Source organism: Fusarium verticillioides, chromosome 9 (genome assembly GCF_000149555.1).
Source record: "Fusarium verticillioides 7600 chromosome 9, whole genome shotgun sequence".
NCBI classification, from domain to species: Eukaryota; Fungi; Ascomycota; class Sordariomycetes; order Hypocreales; family Nectriaceae; genus Fusarium; species Fusarium verticillioides.
The window spans coordinates 1159688-1171913 of record NC_031683.1 but is presented as its reverse complement, the minus strand read 5'-3'; the positions used below and the strand labels follow the sequence as shown (position 1 = coordinate 1171913).

Sequence of the window (12226 nt, the reverse complement as noted above, 5' to 3'; positions counted from 1 at the left end):
GGGCCATGGATGTTCCGCGGAGTTTCCATGGGGAATGGTGCTTTCGCCCGTTCTTAATCACTGCCTATTCATTCTTCACAACAAAGCCAAGAAAAAAAACCACCGTATCAGTGTGACTGAAGCAATGGGTCGTCAGCCTCGTCAGCGTCCTGTGTCTTGCAACTTCTGCCGTGTGCGCAAGTTGCGCTGCAGTAGAGAATTTCCGTGTTCCAATTGCACAAGCCGCGGAGTTCAATGCCAGGCTCAAGACCCACCCCGGGCACCGGGCCCGTCTTCACGGCCGGTATCTAAACGTGCAGGCGGAGGTGTAAGCGGAAGCGGAGGCAGTGGTGGTGGAGGACCATCTTCTGGGGGCAAGGAGGCGGACATCCTCTCACGATTGGAGAGGCTGGAAGCTCTTCTCGCAGAACGAAACAAAGGGACTGACTCTAACTCTAACTCTCACTCTCGAACAATATCATCAGCCCCATCGAGTGTAGAAGGCAGTGATGTTGCTTCCCGGACACAGCTGGAGCCTCTGCAACCGTTGCCAATCAATGTCCAGAACTTGACGGCTGATGCTCTTTGGCTCGAGAGTTCATGCCTTGGCCCAAAGCCATCAGTAAGTCCAAAACTCTTGGCACCACTCAACAAGTCGGCTCACACAAGTTACCTATTTAGGAATCCGTATTGGTGGACAATATTGTTTTCCGCATATGTCCTATACGCTCAATTGCACAGCCGTCATGTTACATCTTTCAAAACTCAAGTGTCCCCTCAGGTTTCCTCGCTTTGGAACCAACAAGATGCATCTGGTTGCCTCAACGACATGAAACCAAGGTTTTGGTTCACAAGTACACCTCGGTCATCACTTTTATGCATCATGTTGTGCACACCCCAAGCCTGTATAAACTCGTCGATGAGGTCTACGACGCCGTTGAAAAGGGGACACAAGTTTCGCTGTGCTCAGTTCTCCTGATGCTTGCAGTCTGCACCAACGTCACATACGCATGGACAGCAGTAGACAACAACATGACGCCTCTCTTCTCTGATTATACAGAGGCAAACAACCAATCATTCGGATGGCTCAAATCAACCTTTGATGTATTCGATGCATCGCAGCGGAGGTCGGAGATAGGTCTCGAGTTGGCTCAGGGTCTCATCATCGTGAGCTTCGTCCTGTTGAACTTGGAAGGGGTTTCCTCCCGAGCTCGAAACTGTTTCTTCAATTCCATCACCATTTGCCGTGAGCTCGGACTGCACCGTCTGGATCACCCTCACAACCCGCCCTCGGTGCAAATACCCCAGCTCAGTCCTCTCAAAATGGAGACTGCTCGGCGAGTTTGGTGGTACCTCATTGGTACAGATGCGTAAGACCTCCATGCCCAGAACTAAATAGCGCTTGATCTAATGGTTTACAGCATGATATCTCGATTTCCAGGCCCGCATGAAGGCACCTACCTGATCAATCCAAGGCAAATGAATGTCAGAAAACCTCTGAATGCCGACGATGAAGATCTTGTAGAAGGACAAGAGTTGGTGGGAAAGCCAATGAATTGTTCCACCACCATGTCTTATTTCTTACAGAGGGTACGACTCGCTGAGGTCCTCCGCAACTTCACTGACCGAGTACCTCTCACAAATTCTTCAAATCCAGATGTCCACTCATACGACCTGGTTTTGGAAGTTGATGCGGCCATCGAGCAATTCATTCAAGACCTACCGCCATTCCTCAAGTTTAATACGGGTGACCTACAGCAGCTCCCTGCTACAGAAGCGCATAAAAGTCCAGGGCTGATTATTCAGCGTCATGTCATGAGTGTCTTTGTCCATGGCCAAAGATGCAAACTTCATCTTCCATATCTAGCCCGTGGAGCAGTCGAGCCAACGTATGCTCGCTCCCGGCGCGTGTGTCTTGATTCAGCACGCATGGTCATACAAACAGAACACCAGCTCGAGAAGGAAGCTACAACTTTTAACTCGACACGGCTCAGGTTGTGTTTAGTCTTGCATAGTGTATTCATCGCCAGCATTGCTCTTATTTTGGACTTCTGCCTAGGCGCCGATGCCGACGAGAAAGAGCAAAGACGAGAAGACTTATTGGAAGCATGGGACATCTTAGAGGCGGCCAAAGAACTCTCCAGACCCACAGCTCGCATACAAGATTTATTGACACAGGTGATGAAGAAGCATAAAGTGACGCTGCCAGTAGGCAAGGAGAGGCAGAGACCGGCGGGATGTGAAAATCTTCCGCTTACACCAAGCTCGTCCACTGCCATTTTGTCAAATGGCACGACACCAAATGATGCTATAGCATCTGTCCAAGACTTGAGTGACATGGGATTGAATATGGACTTGGAGGGAATGGATTGGGAGAATTTGCTTTGGGGTTTAGAGGCTCCTTTATTCTGAGGCTCCGCCCGACAGCAACCGACAACATGGTTGGTAAACTATATCATCTAATTAACAGTGTTGATTTTATGCCTTTGTCTTTCCAAAAGATAGAATTCAATGATCGTTGGGTGGTGTCAAGGGTGACCAAATTGTCGCGAAGTACAAACTCTTACAGTAATTCGCAGAGGGGTCTTCACTTCTTGAACTTATCAGGCTATCCCACAGTAATATCTGATCTAAAATTATACGGGGTCTTGTGTGGAACTTATCAAGTATCTGTGGACTGTAGTTATCTTGCTGCAAGTGAAGACTCCTCTACAGATTCTGTATTTTGCCAAATACTGCGGATATCATCAGTGCCTGCTTAATAAGGACAGAGCATATATGACAGCCTTTTATCGTCGCAGCCCTCACCCACTACCATAACTGCTCTTCATCAATAGCATATCATCATCACCCATCATCTACGCAACATCTTACACCCTGCCATTTCCACTAACTTATCGATACATCCTCGTAACGTTTCCATCATCAACGTAGTAACAACAAAAAAACATCGCGTCCTATATCAAGGGTCTGGTCTTTCCTTACTTCTTGAGGGAAGGAAACCAAGCCAGGTTGCTTCCCTGAGCAAGGCCGCCATCCCTCATCCCAGGTACAGACTTCAGCTCACACTCTCTCCATGCCCCCTCCTCGTCTTCATGAAAAGTCCAACTTAGAGCACGATTACGTTCTTTCCCTTAGACCTCCAACCGTGAGGCTGGAAAGACGGCACTGTTGCTCATAGAGACTGTAGTTGTCGCTATGGCATTGTCCACAGTTTGGCGGGCCTGCCGGATCGTTTCTTTATAGTATCTTCCCTTGAGCTCCCGAAGAAGGTCAAGTTGCTCTTTACAACTTCTCTGTTACCTGATCGAGCTTGCAAAACGCCTCACAGACCACGCAGCACTACCTAGGTTCAGAGTTAGCCATCGATTTACATGGGGAGAGGTAGCCTAAACTCTCAACGTTAACCTGGTCAAAGAGTGACTAAGTCTCCTAACTACCGCTGAGCCAGCCCAGTATTGCACGCCTAATCTGGATCCCTTAATTACAAGATCACGTTACAACTCTCAGTGTTCCATTCAGATCTCTGCATCATTATCCGGGTCCCTCTGATTCTAAGGCTCTCTCTATTCCGGGATTCTCCATATGTAAATCTCTTCTGGTGCAGGCCGTTCTGCTGTTGTTGAATTCGCAGCAAGAGTGCTCCGCCTTCTCCTCAGTCGAGGGGGGGAGAGAAGAGGGAAAAGACAGGCCTGGTCTTGACCATATCCAAAACTACCACGACCTCTATCTCTATCTCTAACACCAATCTTATTACTGTTGGGTAGTGTAGACATGCTAAAAGAGGAAAGAAAACTTGAAATCTTACTTCGAAATAATAACCAAAAGCCTTAAAGGCATATGCAACATAGGCCAGGCACTTCCATCCTTATCCTTCGCCAATGGCTTAGTCAAAAAAATCTGCCACCGCATCATTCGTCAGCACTCACTTATACAGCTTTTGTGGTTGCAGTTATTGCTGCTGCTGTTGATCTTGTTTCTGCACAGGGTATCTGTAGTATTGAGATGATCTCACATTGCCTGGTTACAGGAGCTGCAGGTCAGACAGTGCCTCCTGGGCCTTAATATAACTGCCGTAGGGGCTCTGCCTCACCATAACAATCCCATAATGGTTCCTACTGGTCAGGAGGCTAAGGGGCAAAGAGAGCCATCAGAGCAACCACAGTAGAAAGTCCTGCAGTTTGGCCCGCTCCTTAAAGGTCAAGCGGGTATGAGAACGGTGTGGCTAAAGGAATTCCTCGGGGTCGTATTAGGGTCACCGTGGGCCTTCAGAATATAATTCTCAGGATGCTTGTCTGTCTGCGTACAGAAGCAAGTCATATTGTAAGATAGATGGGGCCCTGGGACTTGATGCAATGTACATATAAGTTCGATGTATTTATTGCAATGCTATTGCTGGTGCTTACTAGGAAGAGGTTGGTGGTATTATTTGAGCTCTGTGACAGAAATGGTTTGGGGTGTAGATATTTGAAGTCGCCCGGGCACTACATCGACGTGTCTGAGAACATTTTCTGCTGGGAGGCCCGTCCAAACACAGCGATCTCCTTCCTGCGGGCAATTGCTAGTTACAAGTTTTAATAAGTAGCCGGTTTAGATTTTGGCCGAGATTTGTCAATTGACACTTCCCCCCCTCTCATTCTCACTTGGAATCAAGTCCCTCGGTGGAGAGTCAACCTTCTTTTGCGCATCATTTGCAAATATTGGCTGAAAAGTGTAGAATCCTGTATTTTGCTGAGCATGACGACTTTGATAGAACAGACACTTCCAGCGAAACTAACCTCCAACCACACCACAAAAGACAGTCAAAGCCAACGGCAATGCTCTCTCGAAAACATGCATTTTGAGGATACTATGGATATCAGAAAGAAGGATAGTCCTGAAGTATTTCGACCAACCTCTCTTCCTGAGTAGTTCTGAGGTCGTTAAGTTAAGGGTAAGTAGGTAGGTAAGGCAAGGTACCTAGGTAGGCCACCTCAGACTAAAACCCGGACTCGAAATAATTGGGACCCGACCAGATTTATAGTGGACCTCATACGCTGAAGCTTCCGGAACGTGCTCCGCCAAAACTTTCTTAAGGGACCCGACGGGACCTCGCGTGTCTGTAAGCACTGGGCCCCGACGCGTCTCCCGCTTTCCTCGACCGCGTTCCCCGCCACGCCCCGGCCCTGAAATCAATTAAAGAGTTACGTACCTTACCTGCTGAACCGTGAACACCACTCTCGGTATCGATCGATATTTCCAACTCCATCTCTTTATCGGTTCAAATCGGCTGAGCAAAAAACTCACAACTCCATCATGTATGCGACAAGATAATGCCACATGGACAATGAGTAACTGGAGGGAACTGGGAGAAGTCCCTGATTCTGAGGAAGAAGATGGATTCGAGAGCCAAGAATTACCATCGTTACCTACGATCACGCAGACGATCAAGACCATCAGTGAACTATCCAGAAATCAACAAGTTGACACGGCCAACCATCAGGAGAAGGATAAAGATCGCGACATCTGGGATGTCCCCAATTCCTCACAGGAGCTTACACAGCACGCTCTTTCAGCCAAGACACCTGCTCGAATCCCAGAAGTACCGCCAAAGCAGCCCGAAAGACACGATTTCCCCTCTAATATTTATGATATTCAATCATCATCGCCTCTATCATCCATATGCTCGGATGTTGACCTACCTGATATCGACAGCCTTGACCTCGAACGACCGAATGTGACGACCGAAGCCACGCTGTCGAATGAAGTCCAGGAGAACGATACGGCCAGTAATGAAACACCAAACATAGCGATTGAACGATCCTCACCACCCTCAGCTCCAGAGTTCGAGGACAGCCGGAATACTGAGAATCCATCTTCGTCGCTAGTCCTTGGAGATAACCATGCGAGATCCATGCCTAGTCGAATCCTGGGCACTACCTCCGAGGACCAGGCTGCCCAACAAGCCGCTATTCGTTACGAACGGTCATTTCGCCCTAGAAAGCCTATTCAAGAACGTCCTTATGCCATTGAACTGTCCCGCTACTCCAATACACTCAAGAGCCATGGCGTCCGGCCAATCAGACTTGCAATGGAAGGAGAAAAACGACGTCGACAACAGGCTGAGCAAGATTCTTCGCAGGATAAGGACTTTGAAGATGATAGCCAAGGCTCACACATACCGGACATATCTGATGAGAGCCAGTTGAAAGGTGCGGAGGACTTTTTGGACACCCTGGACACACTCGATCTTCCTTCGCCTTCACCGCCGAAGACGTCGCCAATCAATCGTGCTGGGCCCAGCAGTCAGGCAAGCTCGGCGGGCGATACAGAAAACACGAGCATGGCCGGCGATGATCTTCCAGCCTTACAAGATTTGCTGAGACAGCCGATAACCACGACTTCGAGGCAATCTGGCAAACGGAAATCGTCACCGTCTCGGTCTTCAATAAGGAAGCGCAAGAGATATGATATCGTTGATAGTGATCCTCTTGAACCTGCATCTGTTTTCAAACTTGGGCCTAGCACAACAGACTCACCTGCCGCAGCGCGTAGTTCTAGACGACACGCCGATGATGAGAAACATGAACACGAGTCTTCAGAATCTCCATTAGTGTCAGCCAAACAGACCGAGCCATTTATGAGGTTGACACAACGACCCGCTATCTTTAATGTGAGTGACTCCGAGGATGAACTTGCTGGCCCCACCACCACCCAGCAGCTGGACCACGAAGATGCCGCATCTCAATCTGAATCTGACTCAGGCTCTGAGAGTGGCTCTGAGATTGTAAACACGGTTGGTCGTCGCATCAGAGGAGTCCTTCCTGCATCTTGGCTGCGGTTGGATCAGCAAGCTGGTCACAAGAAGCCCCTGAAGGACATTCATAAGCGAGCTGTTGCCTTTTCGCCCGAACGAGAATTAAGACGTGGTGTTGCACAGAGGCGTGTCGCTTCGTCAAATTCTGTCACAAACTTTGAGATGTTCTTTGAAGACTCTGATGAAGATTCACCGACACCTGCATCAGCCCTCCGACAGGAAACGACTGATGATGTGTTCCACAAACAAACACGCTTAACCATCGACGACGGGCCTATGACCATTCCAGAAATTCTGTCTGATGATGAGGGATCTTTGGTCGAGGACAATGCTATTGACCCTATGTTTACTGGACGGAAACGACAATTGAAGCTTGCGGACTCTTTTCGTGGCCCAGCAAAACGACACAAAACTTCCGATGCTCAACGGAAACAAGTAGCATCCAAAGGACCCAATCAGCCCAGAATTACTAGCATACTCACTGGGACTCGGGGCACTTCTGTGCCTGCACCCGATCTTGTCAAGAAAAGGTACCGCCATCCTACATTGGGAGGCAAGTCCAATGGGAAGAAACTGTCCACGAGGAACAAGTCACATGCACCACCTCGACTAAGTATTCTGGACGTTGTCGAAGCAGACGCACCACGGTTCCTCAAGATTGCTGCGAGGTCTGCTACCAGGCGCCGAGACATGGGCAGGAGTAGTCCTGGTAGAAAGCTGATCAAACTTGCTACTAGAGAGGACCACATTGACGCGACATCTGTCTTGAATGAATGGAGGGTCGGCTCGATTCCCCCACGCCGGTCGGTCACTGCTGCTCGAAAAGCCAAGAAAGCCAAAGCCAAGCCGAACTCTCAGCACAGGGAAACGAAGCAAGCTCTGCGTGAAACATCTGGGAATGGCTCTTCTATCCCACGACGGATGCCATCGGTCTCAGGAGCATCTCGACGCCTGGTCAAACAAGTGAGCCAGGCAGGGTCAGTCAGGTATCAGCCGGACAATACTCATGCAGAAACTCGAATGAGCCAGAACGCCCTCACCAGCACACCCTTGTCCCGTTCTGGCTCAGGAGTCGTGCGCCCGGCTCAACTGGAAACGGATGAAACAGACCAGACTAGTCGCTTCTTATTCAACGCAACTAAGAAACGTCTGGATCGTCTGTACCGGAAGCAACGTGGCGACCTCTCTGCTTCAAGCATTATGACCTTCGATCATGAACCCGATTCGTTTCACTCAGCGAGTCCACCTCCCGAACAAGATCCAGTGCCTCTTCGAGTCGTTGAGGAGCCATCTCAAAACCTAAACAAATCGCGATTTCGGAAGAAGACCAAACCTCGACGCATTGATATCGAAGCACCACAGTTTAGTCGTGCGAATGATCCCATCCCCGTCGAGTTTGCCTCAATCTCAGAGCCCGCTGAGTCTATAGTGGCGAATGAGGAGAAACTTCAAGGTTTGGGACCGTACGGCACACAGTACACACATCATTTTGAGACTTTCCCTCTGGATGCCCAGGTTTACTTCCACGAGTCAACTCTTATTGGAAGTGGTGTGTTTGAATCTGTATCAAGTGCCCCGTGCTGCCAACATCTACTGGAAACTCGGCCACGGGTATCGTTTAGCTTTGGAGAGCAAATTCTCAGATGGGGCCGTTGGGACTCGCAAGTGTCCTCTGAGCTGGGTATGCTTCTCGATTCCATCGCAGACCAGCTCGAATACACATCAGTCAACAAACAAGTCCAAGACCCGAAATTTGTAAAAAGTGCTGCAGGGTTCATCATGAACTTCATGCTGAATTCTTTGAGCCTCACGGATCATGCACAGGCGAAGTCTTTCGTTGGGAGGGTGCTTGAGGCGTTCCAGGGATTTAATAGCCGCATACAAGCGGTACTGGGGCGTGGCGATAACACCACACAACCCCAGTATCTATCTATTGCAAGCGTCTATGACTACTTGCTTCTTGCTGCGCTCTTTGTTCTGAGACTTTGCCAAAGTGAACCCTCTTTGACGAGTGATCAATTTCAAATGGAGGATTTGGTGAAGGGCTCGGCCAGAATTGCAATTCTATCACTCTCCACGGCTGGAATGGACAACATCACAAAAGTCTACAGTGACCTGAAGAACTCGCGGCTACGAGAGCGAGGATTGAGAGATGATGTGCCCGCCGTTCACTCCTGGCTTGTTACCATGAAGACTCTGGAACATGCCCATATTCCTCGGGGCTCATTCTGGGACATTCTGTACACCGTCATAGCCACGCCTGAGGTTCCAGAAAGCCTCGATGTGACTGAGCACGAGCGGTTGTGGAAAACCATGTTTCTTCTCCTCCCACTCACTGAGTTCAACGACCAAGGTATCGTTGCTGCAGGTCGAAGGCATGATGCAGTTGTCGATGGCTGGGCATTGCCACAGAAACTTCTCAGGAAAGTTTTCCAAGTTTACAAGAATAACCCACGGCAGTCACCAAGCTTCAACAATTACTGTCGGGCACTCGTTGGCCGTTGCCACTATCTCGTTCAGCAATGGGGCTGGCACAAATGTGTAGCCGTGATTGGTGTCATCTTCGACTTCTTTGGCTCCCAGGACCTCGCTCATCTGCGCAATGAAGAGGTGTTCGCTTCGCCCAAGTTTCTGGATGAGCTCGCGAGAAGCCCCTCACTGTCTGTTGATAAGGCCGACAAGGGCTTCCATATCTTCCTCAAGCTCGTTGCGTTGAGTATTAAGAAGTTAGGCGCCTCTGGTTCGTTTAAAGACATCCGGAATCTGATAGCCCGAACAATGCCAAACCACAACCGGCAACTCTTAAAGGAGCAGACGATCCAGAAGCGTGATTTAGCTGCGTTACGAAACCATCATGATCTGCTCTGCACCCTTTTCTGGGCTTCGCCGGCAGACCTTCGCCCAGGCGCCCATTTGATCGAGCGACTCGTCGCCCCGGCAAGCTCCCACAAAGAGGCGTGCTTAATCAATGTCAGAGCCTGGAACCAGTTGGCCAAGTTTATCATCGCGACCGGAGAAGCTACGACCGCTTTCAGACCGTTCACACAGTGGCGGAACAGCTTTTTCCAATCCATGATGCAGCAGTTCGATTCCGTACAGTCTGATATGCAACAGCAAGTCTTGGCCATGTCTAAAGATGCCAGTCACACAATCGACCCAGACTTGATCAGTGCTGTGGTAGCCACGAACAAAAAGGCTACAATGGACGTATTGTATGTCTCGGTGGCCGCATCGTTGGATGTTATGAGGCATGCGCCTAATTTGGAGGCCGCCACGTTTGCCCTAAACACACTGCAACTACAGCAAGTCTTCAGGCGATCCAGTGCGTATCCCATAGAGCTCGACTGGTCTATTCTCCGTTCTTCACTATCCACCTTGGAGGTTTTCCTCTCCCGTGTTGAGGAGTTCAAGGACGACGAGGACAGCCAACAGAGCGAGAGCCAAATCTTGAACTCAGCTCAAGCGGACGATGCTATCTTGGTGATTGATCACGACCTATCCAAAACCTACTTCTCAATGGCAAGATGCATCCTCTCCTCACAGGGAGAAGTTAACGAATTACCTTCTGAAGCTGTGGAGAGATCCCAATGCACTGAGCAGGTCATAATCTTGACAGCCCAGCTTGTTGTAAGGTTCATTACTGGTGGACTTTTGCGCCTCGCCGATATATTCAAACCAGGGAAACATAGCCTGTTCGAGGATGTTCCAGCCAAACTTAACCTCGACCAACGACGACATCTTGTCTTATTCTTAGCCACGCTCCTTAAGCACAACTTTGATGATTTTAGCGAGGCAGACTTTTCTCTTTCAGAGGTCTGGGCTCTGTCAATTGTCAAGCCGAGGCCATACCTATCGTACGAAAACCAGCTTGCGGAGCAGTTGCTCCGAAAGCAGAAAGAGTTCGTCCCAGACGCAGTCGTTGGACTTGCTATCAACCCGGACTACAACACAAACCGAGACCTCTTCGAATTCCTCATAACGTGGATGCGTAAGTCCTTGCGAGATGCTGGACCAGCGCTGAAAAAAGTCATCATGTCAGAACACTCCAAAACCCTCAAGTTGGTGATGCAGCAGATGATCGTAGATTTGCGGACCATGTCTCACGATGCTTCTGAACATTCTAGCTACGTGTTCTTCGTGCGGGATGTCATTGCGCTTATTAGAGCTCACGGCTCTGATATTTGCGCAGTCGACAAGTATTTCTATCAGATCAGTAAGGAGTACTCGCCGTCTATCCAGGACCCGCAACTGCAAGTGGCTGGTATGATGTCTTATGGGCTTCGGCTGAGCGAAGGGGACACCAAGGTCATACACCAGGTATTCTTCTTCCTCTCTAACAACTTCAAGATCGCACTTAAAGACAACAAGCTTCAAGACGAAGTTGAGCTTTTGTGCCGAGGGATGGAGAACCCGGGTATTCTATCTTTCATTCTGAACAAGATGCTACCAGCAATTGTCAAGACTGCGACAGTCGAAAGCTCGGTATTCCCCATGGTTGAAGTGTATGCAGGAGCACTGCGAGTTTTCTTCACCCGCGATGTAATTTCTCGAGAGTTGACAGAAAGCGAACTGCCGTATGTGGTTGTTCTTTTACGTGCCATTGTCAACTTCTTTGATCAACTGAGTAAGAAAGACGGACATCTCCGGGCTGAGGAAGTCCATCTGGTTACACAGCTGTTATCGTTGTCAAACAGCCTATGGTCTCCTCTGTATGGCCTGTCACTTTCTGGAATATCTTGCGGTTCTTGGACAGATACTGTGCAAGTACTCAAGCATGTGAGGGACGGGTTGTCCAGGGCCGAAACATATATCTCTGACATGGTCGACCTCGAAGACTATTCTGTGAGAGCAGAAACCCTCCTATCCGGCTTTCGGCAACAGAATATGGTGCCCCTACAGATTGGTGATGGTGTCAGAAGCTTCACAGATAACCTCCTCAACGATGTTCGGAAGATCTGGGTCAATACTGGAACAAGAATCACCATTCAAGCGCCTAGCAGAGGGTTTACACAGACGCAGACCAGCCATGGAACACCTGTACCAATATGGAATACAGAAGTCTTGGTGACTACCTTGTACGGGGAGTTGAGGACATGGAATCATTGGTGGAACAAAGTGTTTGGCAAGGAGCCAGAACAAGTAGACGTGATTGAACCTGTCTTGTTTTAATCAGCATAGCAATGGCGTTGGGGTTACAAATGTTTGCGGACGATGGATTGCATTGCTTGTGGTTTCGTTTCTCGGAACGAATAGAGAGTCTATGAAATGATGTAGATATATATAGTTATGTCTTTATGTATTATATATATACCTGTCAACTTGAACTTGTGGAATATGGCATCCAAGAAAGTAAGATAAGGTAGTTGTTTAGTTGTTACATGTAGTTAATAAGTAACCATGCCTCTAAGCGAAGTGTGTGATGGGCGGCCCGGTACCTAGGTTCCATTATTC

General features: G+C 49.0%; 2 protein-coding genes across 2 annotated transcripts; both read left to right on the top strand.

The window, feature by feature from the left end:
• The first annotated feature begins 79 nt into the window (after nt 1-79).
• Nucleotides 80-2513, top strand: FVEG_17008 (hypothetical protein). Its single transcript, XM_018906243.1, has 3 exons — nt 80-601; nt 661-1349; nt 1401-2513. The coding sequence occupies exons 1-3, from the start codon at nt 125-127 to the stop codon at nt 2389-2391; spliced, it is 2157 nt and encodes a 718-aa protein (XP_018758867.1). The 5' UTR covers nt 80-124; the 3' UTR covers nt 2392-2513.
• Nucleotides 2514-5103: 2590 nt separating this feature from the next.
• On the top strand, nt 5104-12097 carry FVEG_11346 (hypothetical protein). Its single transcript, XM_018900572.1, has one exon. The coding sequence runs from the start codon at nt 5279-5281 to the stop codon at nt 11942-11944; it is 6666 nt and encodes a 2221-aa protein (XP_018758866.1). The 5' UTR covers nt 5104-5278; the 3' UTR covers nt 11945-12097.
• The last annotated feature ends 129 nt before the right edge of the window (nt 12098-12226 follow it).